The sequence below is a fragment of the Cyprinodon variegatus genome, unplaced genomic scaffold, assembly GCF_000732505.1.
Source record: "Cyprinodon variegatus isolate N-32 unplaced genomic scaffold, C_variegatus-1.0 Scaffold379, whole genome shotgun sequence".
NCBI lineage: Eukaryota > Metazoa > Chordata > Actinopteri > Cyprinodontiformes > Cyprinodontidae > Cyprinodon > Cyprinodon variegatus.
Genome location: NW_015150832.1, coordinates 18,475 through 38,146, shown reverse-complemented (window position 1 = coordinate 38,146; position 19,672 = coordinate 18,475). Strand labels below are relative to the sequence as shown.

General features: G+C 37.1%; 1 protein-coding gene across 1 annotated transcript in view; it reads right to left on the bottom strand.

Annotated features, from left to right (window-relative positions):
* Positions 1 to 1,627: 1,627 nt before the first annotated feature.
* The window catches only part of tmem63c (transmembrane protein 63C), a 34,605-nt gene continuing 16,560 nt past the window's right edge, over positions 1,628 to 19,672 (bottom strand). Inside the window, exons 8-22 of the mRNA XM_015386822.1 lie at positions 18,877 to 18,950; positions 18,688 to 18,768; positions 18,496 to 18,616; positions 18,233 to 18,366; positions 17,989 to 18,111; positions 10,687 to 10,840; positions 10,500 to 10,606; positions 9,885 to 9,971; positions 9,713 to 9,778; positions 9,042 to 9,204; positions 8,841 to 8,946; positions 5,593 to 5,760; positions 5,385 to 5,497; positions 5,224 to 5,298; positions 1,628 to 4,463 (exon numbers count right to left, since the gene is read on the bottom strand). Coding sequence (XP_015242308.1) covers positions 4,233 to 4,463; positions 5,224 to 5,298; positions 5,385 to 5,497; positions 5,593 to 5,760; positions 8,841 to 8,946; positions 9,042 to 9,204; positions 9,713 to 9,778; positions 9,885 to 9,971; positions 10,500 to 10,606; positions 10,687 to 10,840; positions 17,989 to 18,111; positions 18,233 to 18,366; positions 18,496 to 18,616; positions 18,688 to 18,768; positions 18,877 to 18,950 — 1,803 coding nt within the window. The 3' untranslated portion in view covers positions 1,628 to 4,232. The remainder of the gene's footprint in view (positions 4,464 to 5,223; positions 5,299 to 5,384; positions 5,498 to 5,592; positions 5,761 to 8,840; positions 8,947 to 9,041; positions 9,205 to 9,712; positions 9,779 to 9,884; positions 9,972 to 10,499; positions 10,607 to 10,686; positions 10,841 to 17,988; positions 18,112 to 18,232; positions 18,367 to 18,495; positions 18,617 to 18,687; positions 18,769 to 18,876; positions 18,951 to 19,672) is intronic.

The following is a 19,672-nucleotide window of genomic DNA, read 5'->3' as shown; positions in this document are numbered from 1 at the left end:
CTATGCAACAATGATGCTGTGAAAGATCTGATAGGTGAAAAGAAATGTCTACCCTTATTCTTCTAAAGAAACATTATTTCTATGTCAGTTTTGATTTGGTTTATATCTCTAATTTATATCTCTATGTTTTGCCTTATTAGATCTTGAGGATGTTTATCTGTTTTCCATTTGCATTAAAAGGTGTTTAAAGTGGACTGAAGGTTTTATTTCTCCATTTCATGATAATGTTTCTGTGGTTCTGATTTGTAGAGACCTCAGCTTTAACAATCTGCTAGGGCTCTGCTTCAGACAGGAATGTTTCATATATTACTATATAATTAATAATTAAAACTACAATTATTACTATATAATCATCTTTATTTTTTGACTGATGTCAGACATGTCAGACATTCGGAAGGTTTTTAATTGGGTGTCTTATCGGAGCTTGCTTCAGCCTTTTTCTAAATCGCCTGGGTACATTTTTCTGTGTGGCTGAGGTGACATACTGTCAGAAAGTGAACTCAAGGAACAGGAACAACCACAACTAGACAGACCATCACATCTTTAAGTTATTTTGTCTCAATGAAATAGAATGAGAAATGCCTTGATCATTTCATGGAATATACTATTAAAACTTGTAAAGGTCCCATAAGTCAGCTTTATTTTTTTTTTTATAGAGAGGTAAATGAGCAGAGGGACTCATTTTCAGTAGTGTGCATGGGTGGTTTTAATCAGAGGGGCCAGTGCATTTGTAGAACTGGCTCTAGCCCACAATATTTATTTCAGCCCTAAATCTAGCTGAGAATCTTTGGCAGGACTTGCAAAGAATGTGTAGTGCCCAGATACACAAAGGTGAAAGAAACTTTAAAGAAAAGGATTACAGGCCTAATTGCACCAAACATTTGTCCTACAAAATCCTGGGGGCTGATACAAATACATTCTTAAGATTAAGCTTTTTTATTTATACAACACTGTTGCTCTAATGCATAATTCCCACTAAATATGGTGAAGTTGGTGACTGAAACATTACAAAAATTTTAAACGTGTAAAGAGGATAAAAATTTTCACTGTAAGGCATCTAAACAACTCTTTAGATTAAGATTTTTTTAAACTGTATGGTAAAAAAATAAATAAAGTTATAGACTATGAAAGATGATTAGAATCAAGAAGATGCCATAATTATATTTTAAATAGTGAAGTACAGTATGGAAATATTTCGTTTGTTTGGTTACTATATCTTAGGAGAGGACATTTTGACATTTGTAACTTTTAAAGATTTTTGAGGAACTTTTTACATAAATCAATTAGCACGTAAGAGGAAAAGCTAAGCATCTATTGGTCAATAAATGTTATGTTTTTAGGTAAACTGGACCTATTATAAAAGTCTTAGTAGAAGATCACTGCCTGCTACAGAATGCAACACTGAATGGCAAATCAAAGTTTTGTGCTGTTAATTTGTTTTTAAATCCATTCAGTATTATACATGTATTGTAACATTTAAAGATGAAAGGATTTGAAGTCACAGCAGAAGAAATCAGCTTACATTCAGATTCACAAAGCCTGGAAAAACTCAATGAAAACAAACATATACTACACTAAACAACCCATTTAGCACAAAGATGTTTGACAGGAAAATCAGTGCAAATGAAAACAGAAAGGCATGTTTGGGTTGTAATTTTACGGCTTGTATTTGAAACATCACACAAAGCAATTGTAGCACAAGAGCACTGAGGAAACAGGGGTTTTATACAAACAAGTTGATCTAAGAGCTTCACTGCAGATGAAGTCTCTCTCTTTTCTAAAAACCTTTGCAGATGGCATTTGTAAACAATTTGTAGAACAGTGTAGGATTCACACATTTCACATGATTGTATTCTGCCAGAGATTTTCATTCAAATTTGCTGTTATTACATGTGCTTTTATTGTCTTTATTTATACAACTGAAAGAATTATGTCAGCAAATAAGGATTAGTTTTTTTTAAATGCAGGAAAATAACTCTAAAACATAACAACCCATAAACATATTAGTCAATGTGTTAGCAACAAACATTTTGCACCCTCCTCATTTACTTCCACCCCAAATAACATAAAATGCATTTAAATACTATGTATTGTAATAGCATGATCTTTGGGATTTTGGAAAAAATGTTTACTTCAAATTTTTATTTATGTATTCCTAAAGGATAACGTTTTTTCTTTTCTTTTCTTTTTTACAGGGAATATGGCTCCCTATCAGGATGTCCAGTCAATCATGGTGCCACCAGCTTTGAAACTCCACACATTTGTTTGTGGTGGGACAGAAAAGGGGTTTTGTTCCTAAAATACCTCTTAAACATGCTTTGAATTAACTCTTTTGCGGTAGTGAGGTGATCTTAAAATCTTAAAAAGGTTGCACCAAATAAAATGCTGAATCAATATCCAAGAACTCATTGAATTCAAACCTTGAAAAGTTGGTGAATAGAAAATGCATCATTTCATTTCAATGGAATTTCTGTGGGTGATACATGATACTAATTTTAAAAAGAAAAAATCCTTATGTACGATTTTGTTCAGGTCTAAATTAATGTCTTCAAATGAAGGTTACATTAAGACACATATTTCATTGTAAGATCATGCTACCTCTGTCAAATTTAATGCAAGGCTTTTTAAAGTGTCTTTACCTGGGATGCCAATAAATGCAAAAGGTGCGGTGTATTGCTAATTTAGCCTGCTGTAATTTGCCTTCTTCTGGACATTGACTCTTTTGTACACACTATTAGGTCTGTTTTTTGTGATTGTCTGTTCATATGACAAGGCTGCACATAATACACAAAACTCATGATGAATTAAGCCTATGTGATTAAAAAAAAGAGCAAACACATTCACATTTATAATCATCATTATATTTGAATTTAGCTTATCCAATGTATTTGATGTGTATTTGATGTGCTTTGAGTAAATTTCAATAAATCAGAATATCATTGAAAAGCCTTATTCTTCAAACAATTCAATAAAAAAGGGAAAAATAATAGATTAATTGATTAGACAATTATATGTGCTGTAATCCTTTATTTTCTTCTATCATGGATCACAGCTAATGACAACCTTAAATTCAGTTTTTCAGCAAATTTAAGTACTATGTAAGATCAACAAAAAACATTTTTTTTTTGATGTTATAATGTTATTTCATGCCTACATTAGTTTTTGATGGTCTCCAAAAAGAGGGTAAACAACAAAAATATATTACAGAAAAGTTGGATGGAAGGAAAAACTCTTTTAGACAGAAATTAGAAACAAACATTCATCAACAAAATAGACAGAGACATAGTGAAATATTTGACTTTGTGTGCAATGAATCATCATAGTTTAGAGTTTTCGAATTAAATTACTTAAATACAATTTTCTTTTTTACATTATTTCTGCTAATTGGAAATCAATAATTTGATCGCCAAAGTATATGCAAGAAGTGAAAGCATAAAAAACCCAAACAATTAGATCAGGTACACAGGTTAACAGAGTAAACAATGTAATTTTCTCATTAAGATGAGAAAGTTGAGAACCCACCACCCTCCAATTTAAAGCTTTCACGTGAACAACACCAAAAATACAGTAGCAAAAATAGCAACCTTATATTGAGATAAATTACAATAAGCTTTAGACCATTTCTGCCTCTATGGCAGGACTGTACATATACTACAGTCCATCTGAGAGCCTGACTGCCCTCCGTCTGTCTGCAATCTCATGGCAGATGGCTTCACAAGTCGCTGCCCTCACCCTCAGCCTCACAGAGGAAGCACATATCACCCATGGCCGGGCCGCGCTGTCAGTCTACAGGGGCAAGCCTGCTCTCACCACCCACTGTGATGGGAACTTTCCACTCCGCTAATGTTCCAGTTGCACAGCATGGAGCGTGTCTGTCTGCTAGTGGCTTCAAGCTACATTCCCCCCCTTTTACTTTCAACCTTTTTAACTTGCAAAGGAAGCAATAGGAGATAATTTTCATTTTTTATTAACTGTATATTAGCTTGATCTTGATGTGTGTATGAAGCAAGTTCAGACAAGGTTTTAGGTAGCTGCTTTCTTTTGGAATGCTCTGTCTTAAATAATTCAGCTGTTTCATTAGATTCTTTATGTCCTCACATAAGATCTATCTTGTCTCAATGTCTGATGCAGCCAAATTAGAGCCTGCGGTCAAAATGCAGCATAGCAGCATTTAAAAATCTGTGCTCCGCCACTTCAGGACACATGTAAATTAGATGAAGTGGGCGCTGCTGTCACTGGTAGCCTGTGGGGCTGTCCATGAGCGGGCTGGAACAGTAGGGGTCTGCAGGGTCTCTGAGCTCAGTCTCAAAAGTTTGGGATTGTTCCTCCTCAGCCACTGCTCCAGCCGCCGGTCCGTGACCTGAACTCTGGGAGCTGGCCATGGCACCGTAGCCTTGGTGAGCCGGGGATGGCATGGGTGTTAAAGCCAGCTCTGGCTCCAACAACACAGATGCAACAAACAGCTGAAGGAAAAAAAAACCAAAAAACAGGAGGTTATGAATGCGTGCAAAAATTATGATTTGAGAGATTCAGAAGATCAAAACTTGTTTCAAAACATCTTAGAGAGTGTGTTAAGAGCAAAAGGTATTTGAGGCCGGATTGATATAATGTATACAAAGCAAACCTGGAAAAAGCTGCAAAAAGACTTGGGAATTATTATTATTATAATTATTATTTTATGTAATACAGAATAACTTGATAATCTAAATTATTTTGCAAAAACAATTAATCAGATTGATTATTTAAACAATTGTCCTCTAATTTAGTAATCAATTAACTGGGATATAGAGACTCTAAAACATGTTAAATATTGCTATAGATTTGCTATAGAGAGTCTAAAACATTTAGCTGACAGAGCAACTCACTTAGAACAGTAATTATACAAAAATTGTTAAAAATATCTATACATATTTTGCATTTAGGATAAAAAAGCTTGTTTGTCAAGCAGAAAAGTTTTCATTTTCACCTGGTTTGATTGTGAAAAAAAATCTTTAAAAAAACAACCTTTTCTCTCTGATTATTAATCGATTAATCGAAGAACATAATTGACAGATTAATTTAGACTAATCTGAATTAACATCAATCTCTTTAATAATAATTTTAAAAGACAGGATGTTGTGTAACTTCTTATTAGGCTTTTCACAGATGAGTAGCATAGAGCTTTAAAGCTCTACATGACATGATGGAGGAAAACATTTTTGAAAAACAAAATAATTACTGTACATTTGAGGCAGTGGTTGATGTCACTGTGCTCCTGTCTGCATCGGGATACGTTTCTGCAGCTGGCTGATCAGACATCTGAAAAAAGGGTAAATGGATCAAATGAATACTTCTAATTCTGAATTCTGAAATACATAACGGTTATTTTAGATAATTAGGCAGACCTGGTAGCTTGTTGACTTGTCGGGTGTCTTTCGAAGCCATATACGGAAAAGTGAGCAGGCAATACAGCAGATGAGAGAAACGAATGTAAACAAGGTGATGGGATGCATTGGACCTGCAACAGTGCAGAGAAACACAAGCATAGCGTATTTGTATCTTGATTTGATGGAGAAGGTTCAGCTTTGCCTCAAACAAAAGAGAAATAAGCACCTAATCTGAGAACAGAGAAGAAGAGCAGCCAGAACATGCCGAGGATTGGAGCCACGATGACCTGGCAGGTTGCCGCTCTGTGGATTTTCTGGTTGAGTTTAGTGGGAACATATGCGTAGTAGATGTTATATCGATCAACCATGTGTTTTAAGATCACGTAGAGCAGACCTGGAGGGACAAGTGAAATTAAATTACACTGGGTAATCTCATCTTGCAAAAAAACAAACAGTTAAAGTGAATTTCATCCTCCCATCTTGAGTTAAAAAGAAAGCTGCAAACTAGAAAATGAATGGCTAAAAAAATATTAGAAAAGAATTGATTTCTACAATCAGATCTTTTCAGAAACATCCCTGCAAAAAACAGAAATATGAGACACTGAAATGGAAAAACATGCCCATTAAACCTAAACATCGTCTGTACATTTTGTTCCAAACAAAACAAGAAAAAAGCCATTAGTCCTATCAACTGCTCCACTGAGCAGCCCTAGTAAAAACATAAACAATAAAAAATATATTAAGCCCAAAACTATTCAAACTATTTAGGTTTAAGGCAAGCTTTTTTATTGATGCTGATTTTTGCACAGTTTCTGTCTACACTCACCGGCCACTTTATTAGGTACACCTGTCCAACTGCTCGTTAACACTTAATTTCTACGCAGCCAATCACATGGCAGCAACTCAGTGCATTTAGGCATGTAGACATGGTCAAGACAATCTCCTGCAGTTCAAACCGAGCATCAGTATGGGGAAGAAAGGTGATTTGAGTGACTTTGAACGTGGCATGATTGTTGGTGCCAGAAGGGCTGGTCTGAGTATTTCAGAAACTGCTGATCTACGGGGATTTTCACGCACAACCATCTCTAGGGTTTACAGAGAATGGTCCGAAAAAGAAAAAACATCCAGTGAGCGGCAGTTCTGTGGGCGGAAATGCCTTGTTGATGCCAGAGGTCAGAGGAGAATGGCCAGACTGGTTCGAGCTGATAGAAGGGCAACAGTGACTCAAATAACCACCCGTTACAACCAAGGTGGGCAGAAGAGCATCTCTGAACGCACAGTACGTCGAACCTTGAGGCAGATGGGCTACAGCAGCAGAAGACCACACCGGGTGCCACTCCTTTCAGCTAAGAACAGGAAACTGAGGCTACAATTTGCACAAGCTCATCGAAATTGGACAATAGAAGATTGGAAAAACGTTGCCTGGTCTGATGAGTCTCAATTTCTGCTGCGACATTCGGATGGTAGGGTCAGAATTTGGCGTCTACAACATGAAAGCATGGATCCATCCTGCCTTGTATCAACGGTTCAGGCTGGTGGTGGTGGTGTCATGGTGTGGGGAATATTTTCTTGGCACTCTTTGGGCCCCTTGGTACCAATTGAGCATCGTTGCAACGCCTCAGCCTACCTGAGTATTGTTGCTGACCATGTCCATCCCTTTATGACCACAATGTACCCAACTTCTGATGGCGACTTTCAGCAGGATAATGCGCCATGTCATAAAGCTGGAATCATCTCAGACTGGTTTCTTGAACATGACAATGAGTTCACTGTACTCAAATGGCCTCCACAGTCACCAGATCTCAATCCAATAGAGCATCTTTGGGATGTGGTGGAACGGGAGATTCGTATCATGGATGTACAGCCGACAAATCTGCGGCAACTGTGTGATGCCATCATGTCAATATGGACCAAACTCCCTGAGGAATGCTTCCAGCACCTTGTTGAATCTATGCCACGAAGAATTGAGGCAGTTCTGAAGGCAAAAGGGGGTCCAACCCGTTACTAGCATGGGGTACCTAATAAAGTGGCCGGTGAGTGTAGGTCAGTTAAATAACGAGCTGCTGTCATTGTTTTGCACATCTCTGGGGTTGCTGCTATTTTTTTACATATCCATTACTGTAAAAAATGTCCACAGCTGTTATTGATTATTTATTCTCCAGATACAGTATTCATATTGTAAAAACACTGTACAGTACAACACTTTATTTGTTTTATTTTCCTGTTATTTTTATACACTTTTCTAAGGTGCACATTGTGTGACCACTTCTATAACCTTTTGATGCTGTAAATGCCACAATTTTCCCATTGTGGGACGATAAAGGGATTTTCTATTCTATTCCATTGTATAATTTTATTTTATTTAACAGCATGCTGCTTTGACTGCAAATGATGAGGTTTTAAAGTGGTGCAGCCAGATGCAGGAAAGCAGGCTTTCCTTCATTTAAATAACAGTGTTTATAAAAATTGCTGCAATATTCAAAGATATTTACCTTTATCATTCTGGAGTTACATAAATAATTAGGCATATAAAAATATGTTTATTTGATGTTTTTACTTGACTGGATGTGTTCTGAAGTCAGCTGCTTCCACTGGGTTTTTTCTCAAAGGTACCAGTGTAAAGGACCTAATACATTTTTACACAACCCTGCATCGTCTCCTTCTACTTTTGTTTTAAATGTGCTTTTGGATCTTTTTTTGGAATAAAACATTTTGGAATAATAAAAAAAAAAATCTATGTGTTACTACTAGAACTATATAATGCATTTCCCTGAGTTAGATTAGGAGCCCATCTATGTCAGCATAAATCAAATCTCTGTGTTCAAGGCTGTATTAAACCAAATGCTGAGATGATCGGGAACACAAAGTGGGCTGAATCCCTCAGGTAAGCTTAAAGTCATAGGGAAGCAGCTGTTCTAACCGTTGCATTCGCAAATTTTCTTTTTTAAATAGAAATTTTCTAAATTTTGTGACAATATGGTCTGATAAAGAGTACATTTATATACATGTTTAAGCCAAAATGATTTACATTTAAATATGACTTCCCTACGACTTTAAAAAAGGCATTTATAAAGCTAAGAGCAGTGTAAAAAGGGCCAAAAATCTCCAGTTCCTGGAAAACAAATATAGTCTGTAAATCACAGCATTGCACTTTACTAAAGGCTTTTGCTGACAGTATGTAAAGCTTATGTAAAAGCTAATTTTTGTCTTTAATAAATGAAGTTGCTTGGACTAGCGATCAGGCTGCTGAAGCAAACAGAACTTGGTGAGCTCTAGGCTGACACAGGAGTGGAGTGGGCGTCTGGCTTGCAGCTCGCTGTGTCTGGGTGTCTGGGACTACAGCAGCATATTCACACAGTCTGTGTGAGGAGAGCCTGCACATACACATTGACTAAGAGAGAGCCTGGAGGAATGGAAAGGGCTGAAAAAAGAGGGTTGGATCATGATACAAGTGGGTAATTGCATGTCACTCACCAAAGGGTGTAATGATAGGACATGTGATGCTGTAGGTCATACTGACAGCAAAGATGCACATGGTCCAGGCATATTCCAGGCCAAACTGGAACTCATAAGCTTGACTCTGCACATATGAAAAAGGTTGACCCATGTAGACCTTTAACACTTAAACAGAAAATGAAGCATTAAACATAAAACAAATAGAAGAAAATAGCCAACCCTTTTAACATGTATGCGCTCAGCCTGGGATTTGGCAAAGCAGAGTCGCAGAGCGTACACAGTCAGTGCTGGGATTCGAAGCAATTCCATAGATGTTCCAACCAGACTGGAGGTGATGACGTAGTTCACAAAGAATGCACCGTTGTCAGGAAGAAACACACACCTAAAATCAAAAAGATGACTTCTAGTTAAAATTACTTACAGGGTTGTGCTGAAGGAACCTAAACATTTCCAGATATTTTCATGATTTGGATTTCATTAGATAGTCCAACCAATTGTAGAGTATAACAGGGGAATGAAAAGAATAATACTGCATTATATAAGTTGGTCGTCCAAGATGCCAGACTGTCCGTTCTCAGAGCTGGGTATAAGGAACTGAGTGTGCTTACCTAAACACACTTGGCTTGGCTCCAACTAAGCAACATGCTATTCAAATGAATTGAATACTTTCCATATTAAATAAAAACATGTTTTACACAATTTTAATCATATAATTATAAGCGATTTTTGCTGAACAGTATATATTTTCAAATCCCTTATTGAATACCATTGCTCTGTGCATGTACGCATGAGTCAGGCCTGTAAAACACTTTGACACAGCCTTACTACGTGCTAAATAAAAAAAAGCTGACATTGACCTTTCAGTTTGAAATGAGAAGAAGTATCCTTACTGGAATTTGATTTCTTTCTCATCCAGAAAGTTGACGTCAAACAACCAAGTGAAGAACAGGTCAAGACTACAAAAAAATGTATAACATAGAAAAAAGGTAGAAGTTAAAAACTGCATTAGAATGAAAAAGAAAACTAGTGTTTTTTTTCCCGGTGTTTTTGCTGAGATTTTACCTGGACAGACCAAGTGAAGGGAGGATGATCACCATGAAGATCAGCAGCAGAAAACACTTGTGCATCGTCACTTGGTTCTCAACTGATCTGAGAGACACCAGCGGACATCGAGTCAAAAAAATGAAAAACATTGCACAATGAATGCATTTAGAAAAGTACATTTAACTGAATCAACATGTTTTAGCTCAGTTGGATTCATTCTGCTTTTTTCCCTCCAGTAAATATCTGATTCGCATTTGCTGCTTTCGCCTGCACACAAACGTTTGTGTGGGTGGTTATGTAAAGAAACAGAGCTCATAGGTGCTGAATGAAGGTTTCATCCGGATGCACAGTTGTTCCAAGCCTCTTTAAGCGAAACACAGCGAACAGAAAAAAAAAAATGGGAAAAAATGGCGCAGGGCAACTTCAGTGCATTTCATTATTCTCTCATGAAGATCTCTATGACAACCTGCTTAGAATAACAGTGCGGGTAAAAATGACAGCGAGGGAGAGAGAGAAAAATCAAGAGAATAAAAGGAAAATACATAATAAATAGGGTTAAAAAATGACTGTTTGAAAAAGGCAAGGACTAGAAAGATTGGAATAGAACAAGAAAGTTAAGTACAGGATGGGTACCTGGTCCAGTGGCACTCAAAGAAGGCTGAGTAATAAACGATGAAAGGCAGGAGCACTGAGAACACCCAGAGCAGGAAGGTGGGAAAGAACTGAGTAATAATCGGGCTCTACAGAGAGGAGAAATATGGTTAGTCAACATGATCCAGTAAGGTCAAAGCAAAGCTCAGAATTATTAAAAAAATCTGACCCTCAAACTCTCCATGGGCTGCGTGACGTTGAACTTGTCCATGGTGTTCACAATGATGGCAGGAGTAGTGAAAAAGAAGAGCAGCAAGAAGAGGAGGATGTTGAGGAGAACACATCGGAGCCACCAGCGAGAGCCGCAGACAGACAGGTTCTCCCTGGTGAGGTCAGGGACGGGATATAAAGGTTTAGTTGAGGACAATCCAGCAGTAAGAGCAGAGGTCTCAAACATTACATGGGATCTACACTCAAAGTGTCATATGCTAAAAATACAGAAATGGCATCTAGAAGATATGTTTCAGATTTATCAAAACATGTTCACATACACACAAAGAAAATGTCCTTGATAAATCCCGGCTGTGTGCATAAGTCTCCATGTGTTGCTTGGAATATCTCAGCTTTTTGGATGAATTGACAGAACTATTCTGTTTCCATACGTTGTTTCATACAGAAAGGTAATTAATTATTAAATATGTTTATCACCTGTGTGAGGATTTCAAGCTATTAAGAGCCAGTCGCCACAAACCCCAGAGTGGTTAATGGCTGTAATTCATTAAAATAAAAATCTGGGGAAACTGCCAACCAAGCCTTCTATAAGACTTCATATGAAGAGGAAAATGACCATCAGCTTACTATATTTAGATGTTTAATAATCTCTTTAATTATTTTTGATCTTATAGAATCTGCAGCATAACAGAACATCTGTATTATGCTCATAATGAATAAATAACTTCCATATAACCATTAGAATTATTCTCTGTCATCCATGTATGTGCAGGTAAAAACCTAAGATTACCTACCTGTTAAAGGTATAGTGGAGGATTTTCTTAAATTTTTGAGAAGACCCACCCTCTCCACTTAAAAAAAAAAAATGCACATGCACAACCATGTACCTGCTCCAGGAAGGGAACACCTATTAAATGCATGCCAGAACCTGCACAAGCCCATTTCTCCTCCTGCAAACTCTGTTTAAAAGTTGCTGTTCTCATAGCTGATACAAGTTTATTGTGTCAGAACATCCACTCTAACCCCTAAATCCCTCAATCACTATAAAGAGTGGGACAATATACTGGACTTTATAGTGAACTCAGGTAACTAACTGTTCAGACAGATGATCACTGCTTATTGCCCCCTGTTGGTCACGTAACTCCTCCTTCTGCGTGGTGCCTGCACATCTTTGTTATTAGTCGCAGCCGTCGGATAGTGGCAGCCTATTGTGATATTTTCAAAGTACCGTGGCGAGAAAGGTGAGCTTCAATGGCTGTCTGAAACCGTAGCTCACCACAGATATACGCCTGAAGTGCGCATACTCAGAAAAAAAAGATAGCTAACTGGGAACGTAGGACAGCCTGAATCACCTGAATGACTGACAATTAGGAGTTATTTTGAAGATCCACCCACAAAAACACCATTCTCCACTATACCTTTAAGTATGGTAATATGCAATTACCTTTCACTGCACTTTAATTTAGATAGCTTCTGGACAAACTCTATTTATTCATTTTATAGTAAAACCCATCTGTATATATGCCATTGTACATAACTGTAAAACATTTTTTTAATAGTAATATCATCTGTATATTATATTCGGTACATATCCAGCTGTAAATTTAGTTCATAACACTAGTGATCTATATATTATATTCATAGTATGCATCTCTATACTCATTCAGTAGAAATACCCACGTCCTGTATTTATGGAACCATTATTTATCCTGCACTTGCTGCTTTTGCACTTCTGGTTAGACCTAAACTGCATTTCGTTGCCTTGTACCTGTACATCTGTAATGACAATAAAGTTGAATCTAATCTAATCTAAAATGGTAGATAGATTACATTACTTTGGTTTACCATTGGTGATGAACAGAAATGTGTTGGTTCAATCTCTCCTATGTTCGCCCCCGTTCAGCAAACAGATCCAAGAGCAATGCTTTAGGCAGTCTGATTGGCGGATAAACCAGTCATCGTCATGGGACAGGAAATCTTGCTTAGCCTTATGAATGCTCTCCTTCCTGCAGAGCAGGACCCACCATGCACCATTCTGTCAGATTCCCAATGGTACTTGTTTTTTTTTTTAAAGTAGTGTGAATGCCTCACAACTTGTTAAATGTGCTTGTTGATCTGTGCTACAACTCATCGGGAAGAGAAATGTGATGGTGAAAAACGACATTTAAATAATGCGCATTGTTTAATTAAACATTTGAGCTACTATATGGCCTTTGTTTATTTATTTAACAGCTCCTTATGTATAGATATGGTTCACCAGTGCAAACCAGTTTGCATGCTTATCATCTGTTTTGCCATTTTCACCTTTTATTTAAAATGTGCTTATGCAGGGGTCTGAGTTGATATTAGAGACCAGACGATTCCACCCCAAGTTTGATTTTGGTAGATCACAACCATACACAAGTAACCAGCTGATTTCCTAAGATGTGGAATGTAGAGAAGTAGGTTGGAAGCAAAAAGCTTGGCACACTGGATTTGATCACCTCTTTAGGTCATCTCTATAGCAAAGCATCAAAAAGACAGTTTTCCAAATGCAAAGACTGGTTACTAAGATGATCGCATTTTAGATGATTCACATTTCTTTCCCAGAGTCCCAAATATGCCAAAAATGTAAGGCTTGATTATGGGTTTATGTCTCCAAATTGCGTGAGAAACTCTGAAAAGTATGTGTTAGACTTAAAAACTGTTTTGTTGTGGGTTTCCTTTGAGTGCTCCAGTTTCTTCCAACAGTGAAAAGACATGCAGATTAGAAAAGATTACATCTGTTGTGCTGAGACTGTGACTTTACTCCATAAAGGATTTAAAGTGCATGCTGGGGTAAAAGAGTTTATTCTGCTGCTGTTGTTAACCAGAAGCTTAAATGAAATCTCTTTCACATCTAGTTTAGAGTATTAAAAGTATTCATGCAAGTCACCTTTTTTATGTCAGTGTATTTCCTTGATATTTCTAACCTACATTTTTTACAGATCAGTGCTTCTATGTTCCTTTCATATTTCTGCTTCTGTCTCTTTGAACACAAATCAGCCACGGCAGAAGGCTGTTGAAACTGATCCTGGTTCTGCTGGAGGTTTCCTCTTGTTAAAAGGGAGTTTTTCATCTCCACTGTCGCTTCATGCATGTTCAGTGTGAGGAATTGCTGCAGAATCAACTACTCAATGCAAATGTCACTACAGGGAAAGCAAGTCCTGCAAAGTAAATGACTTCATGCAGTCAGCTGGTTTCCCTTAATTAGATATCTTTGAATCAATCTAACTCCATGATCTGACCTTATTGTCTCTGTAAAATGCCTTAAGATGACATACGTTGTGAAATTTGAGCTATGTAAATAAAGTTAAATAAAATGACATAGGCACATTATTTAGTGCCCGATTCAGAAATGAAAGTATAATCACACATGATTACAAAATTTATTTAAGAAAAATAATCACAAAAATATGCATTGTGCACAAGACCATTCCCTCAACAGGATAGTATGTTCAGGGTGAGGTAAAGATTTTTTTTTGCCACTGAGCATTTAGCAGACATGCAAAAAAGTTTAGATTATTCTAATCTAACCAGAATAGCTTTTTCATATATTCACTGTGTCTCCTACCAGATTAGTCGCAAGCTTTAAGAGAGATTTATAGTACATNTCAGTAGAAATACCCACGTCCTGTATTTATGGAACCATTATTTATCCTGCACTTGCTGCTTTTGCACTTCTGGTTAGACCTAAACTGCATTTCGTTGCCTTGTACCTGTACATCTGTAATGACAATAAAGTTGAATCTAATCTAATCTAAAATGGTAGATAGATTACATTACTTTGGTTTACCATTGTTGATGAACAGAAAGGGTGTTGGTTCAGTCTCTCCTATGTTCGCCCCCGTTCAGCAAACAGATCCAAGAGCAATGCTTTAGGCAGTCTGATTGGCGGATAAACCAGTCATCGTCATGGGACAGGAAATCTTGCTTAGCCTTATGAATGCTCTCCTTCCTGCAGAGCAGGACCCACCATGCACCATTCTGTCAGATTCCCAATGGTACTTGTTTTTTTTTTTAAAGTAGTGTGAATGCCTCACAACTTGTTAAATGTGCTTGTTGATCTGTGCTACAACTCATCGGGAAGAGAAATGTGATGGTGAAAAACGACATTTAAATAATGCGCATTGTTTAATTAAACATTTGAGCTACTATATGGCCTTTGTTTATTTATTTAACAGCTCCTTATGTATAGATATGGTTCACCAGTGCAAACCAGTTTGCATGCTTATCATCTGTTTTGCCATTTTCACCTTTTATTTAAAATGTGCTTATGCAGGGGTCTGAGTTGATATTAGAGACCAGACGATTCCACCCCAAGTTTGATTTTGGTAGATCACAACCATACACAAGTAACCAGCTGATTTCCTAAGATGTGGAATGTAGAGAAGTAGGTTGGAAGCAAAAAGCTTGGCACACTGGATTTGATCACCTCTTTAGGTCATCTCTTTAGCAAAGCATCAAAAAGACAGTTTTCCAAATGCAAAGACTGGTTACTAAGATGATCGCATTTTAGATGATTCACATTTCTTTCCCAGAGTCCCAAATATGCCAAAAATGTAAGGCTTGATTATGGGTTTATGTCTCCAAATTGCGTGAGAAACTCTGAAAAGTATGTGTTAGACTTAAAAACTGTTTTGTTGTGGGTTTCCTTTGAGTGCTCCAGTTTCTTCCAACAGTGAAAAGACATGCAGATTAGAAAAGATTACATCTGTTGTGCTGAGACTGTGACTTTACTCCATAAAGGATTTAAAGTGCATGCTGGGGTAAAAGAGTTTATTCTGCTGCTGTTGTTAACCAGACGCTTAAATGAAATCTCTTTCACATCTAGTTTAGAATATTAAAATTATTCATAAAAGTCACCTTTTTTACACTCCATCACATCAAAATAAAAAATGTCAGTGTATTTCCTTGATACTTCTAACCTAATTTTTTTTACAGATCAGTGCTTCTATGTTCCTTTCATATTTCTGCTTCTGTCTCTTTGAACACAAATCAGCCACGGCAGAAGGCTGTTAAAACTGATCCTGGTTCTGCTGGAGGTTTCCTCTTGTTAAAAGGGAGTTTTTCATCTCCACTGTCGCTTCATGCATGTTCAGTGTGAGGAATTGCTGCAGAATCAACTACTCAATGCAAATGTCACTACAGGGAAAGCAAGTCCTGCAAAGTAAATGACTTCATGCAGTCAGCTGGTTTCCCTTAATTAGATATCTTTGAATCAATCTAACTCCATGATCTGACCTTATTGTCTCTGTAAAATGCCTTAAGATGACATACGTTGTGAAATTTGAGCTATGTAAATAAAGTTAAATAAAATGACATAGGCACATTATTTAGTGCCCGATTCAGAAATGAAAGTATAATCACACATGATTTCAAAATTTATTTAAGAAAAATAATCACAAAAATATGCATTGTGCACAAGACCATTCCCTCAACAGGATAGTATGTTCAGGGTGAGGTAAAGATTTTTTTTTGCCACTGAGCATTTAGCAGACATGCAAAAAAGTTTAGATTATTCTAATCTAACCAGAATAGCTTTTTCATATATTCACTGTGTCTCCTACCAGATTAGTCGCAAGCTTTAAGAGAGATTTATAGTACATTTTTTTTCTTTTAAGTAAATAATTTTTTTAAGCTGTGGATTTCACATGCAGTGACCTTTAAAGCTCTTTCAAAGTCTCCATAGGCATCATGGCTGCTTTTCTATTTAACTTGGCCATCTTAGTTGGACCATCATGTCTAGGTAGGTTTGCATATTTGCGATGCATAGGTGGGTAGAGCACCCAAAAAGTTAACAAAATTAAGAGCAACATTACTTCAAACTTTTTATTTTGTTGCATCAAAACATCAGATTTATATATATATTAAAAAAAGACTGACGACTATATGCAAATTCTGGTATTCTAAAGACTAAAGCAATAATACCAAATAAATGTGATGATTACAACATAAATTCCCATTTTCCCCAAATTGTTTTAACATAAAACTGAAAAAATACTCTAAGTAAGTAGATGTATATTTGTTGAACAGGGTAAAGAACTTCTTCTGACAACATCTACTGTTCACTCAGTATTCACCTAATCGCTGAAAGGTATAGAGGACAAGCTTTTATCTACAGGTGGATCATCTAATTAAGTGGTCCTCCTAATTGTCAATCATTCTGGTGATATGTTTACCTAAGGCCGTCCTACGTGCTCATTCCTTTGACTATATTTTTCTGCGCATACAGACTTTCAAGCGTATATGTGTCATGAGCTATGGTTATACACAGTCATTGAAGCTCACCTTTCTCACTGCGTTTCTTTGAAAATGGCTGAGAGTCATAAGAGAAAATGTGTCTATGAAGTGTATGAGAAGAAAAGAGAGGAGGCAGATATATTCCAGAATGCTTTGCATGGAGAGCTCTCCTCGCAAAGCTATAAAGTCCACTATATAGTCCCCTCTCTATATAATGATTGTGGGTTTAGGGGTTAGAGTGGACGTCCGGGCACAGTAAGCTTGTATAAGCTATGAGAACAGCAATATTTAAACACAGCGTGCACGAGGAGAAATGGGTTCGTGCATACGTTTAACAGATGTTCCCTCTCCGGAGCAGGTACAGGGTTGTGCATATTCATTTTTTTTTTTTTAAAGGTATGGAGGATTTTCTCGAATTTTTGAAAAGACCCACCCTCTCCACCTAACAAAAATGCACGTGCATTTTGCAAGGGAATGGGTTAAATGCAGAGAGTGAATTTTGTTGCGCTGTACTTGTGACAGTGTAATGACAATAAAAAAAAAAAAAAAAAAAGCTGGACTACTTACTACCCAACTCTGTTTAGATAATCAAATCAAATCAACAGCGTTCTCTGAAAGACATATATGTATTATTTTTCTTATAACCTCATTGTGCTTTAATTTACTCCATGACATTCCCACTAACCAGAGTGCTGTATCCATTGGTCTTTATGATCCGGTTTAATCACTAATGTTTCCCTAACTGACATCTGTGGTCCCTTACTGTAGGGCTGTCATACATTATACTTTTACATGACTAATTAAGGGATTTCTGAATGCACAGGGATACAGTGGGTTTTATTTATGGAGAACAAAGTAAACTTCGATAAATGCAAAATTATACCAAACTCTTCAAAGTTTTACTTACAAAAATATTTTAAACTATGTGCTTTTTTCCCTTCGACTTACAACCCTTCAGCACATAAAATCCTGACAAGATAAAAGAAGTGTTTGGTAACAACCTAGGTTATGTGTAAAACTGTGAATTTCTGGTACTCACCAGATGATGTCACTTGGAGCAGGTGCATAGCTGACCCCCCATCTTTGCGACTGCACCACAGTAGTGATGCTGGACTGCTGGGGTCTTCTACGGCAGCGCACACGCCTGTAGTCCTTCACAATGCTGAAAAACAAACAAAGACAACTGTAAAAAACAACAACAACAAACAAAAAAAAACAGCATGAACATTACATCACTCTCTTTAGATGAGAGGACCTTAGGTTTTAACCTGCAGATTACTCACACAGCTGTCATTCTCTCATCTCTAAGAGTCACAAAGGCGATTCCCAGCCTTTTCATGGTGATCCGCTGCTTCTCTGCGTTGAACTCATCCGTGCGCTTCTCCTCTAATTCGCTGTAGTACTGTTCTGCATCTACCTGCAAAAAAATTATACTGCAAACTTCAAAAACCTTAAATTGCACTACTGAGACACTTTTATTTTTGCATTGCAGTGCCATCAAGTGGTAAAACTCTACCCATGCAATGAGTATAGTCTTTTCACCTACCTTCTCAAAGCCACATATGTTGCAACAAAATATCTGTGCACACGGATGGGTCATGATCATGACCTTCCCATCTTTTTGGGACTTAGTAGCAAAATAGAGCCTGCCTTTCATTGCTTTACGCCTGCAAAATACACAAAACATTTTACTCCACATCTAAATGTTGCCGTCTACTTAGGTGAGAGGTCAATTTACCTTTCTAAGTCCAGCTTCATCAGTTTGTGAACGTCAAAGCAGAAGCGGATGTCCGTGACTGTGCAGCTGGGGTACGCTTCGCTGGAGGGTAAAGGTTTAAAATCGATGAATAGATCAGAAAGGTGAATATAAAACAAAATAAAGGAGGTAATTTAAGCCAAAAGGCTACAAGAGAAGATAAATAATTACTGGAAGTGTTTGGTGATGAGTCCTGGGTCTGAGATCTCTCTGGGTATGGAGGTGATCATCAGGGTCCTGGAAGCCTAAAACATGAGCAGCAAGTTTTAGTTTTTTTGCTGTGAAAGTGTGACAAAGTGGTTCAGTTTGTGTTCAACACTTGTCCCTTATTCTTATTTCTGATTCATAATTCTTAAATTTAAACATTAGTTTGCAACTTTGCTTCACTTTCTATTGGGGTTTGTTTCCGTTAGCATTATGTTGCAGTTTCCATCTATTTATATGTTTAGGTTAAGGCTACTACTTCTGGACTATTGGTTGAACTTGTGTATTTTGTTTCCTTTTAATTAATTATTCTTTGTCCCAGTATTTCCTGCTAAAATGGCTGGAGGATGTCATCGATGACCTTCCTAGTGTCTGTTTCATAAAGCATGTTTACCGAAAACTCTACATTGTCTAAACCTGAAAACAGGGAAACTCTGAGATTTTCCACAACCTTTGTTTCAGTCACAGTAGTAACTTTCTCCCCAGAGCTAACCTGGTCAGTAGCAGGTTTTCTTCAGTAAACTAGAGTGTCCTCTGTCTCCACTCTCCTTGGAACCAATCACGCTGTTTTATTTCCTGATAGTCAGATTTTTGTCATAGTTTTGTGCATAAAATATAGAGAATATATATATATATGTAACATTCACTTCCTCTGTTGGTGACATTACTGTAGGTTTTAAAAGCAAACATTGCATGTCCATTTGACGAAGATCTTAGAATGATTGGCACGTTTCCACAGAGGATTAGGAATGAATAGGGACAG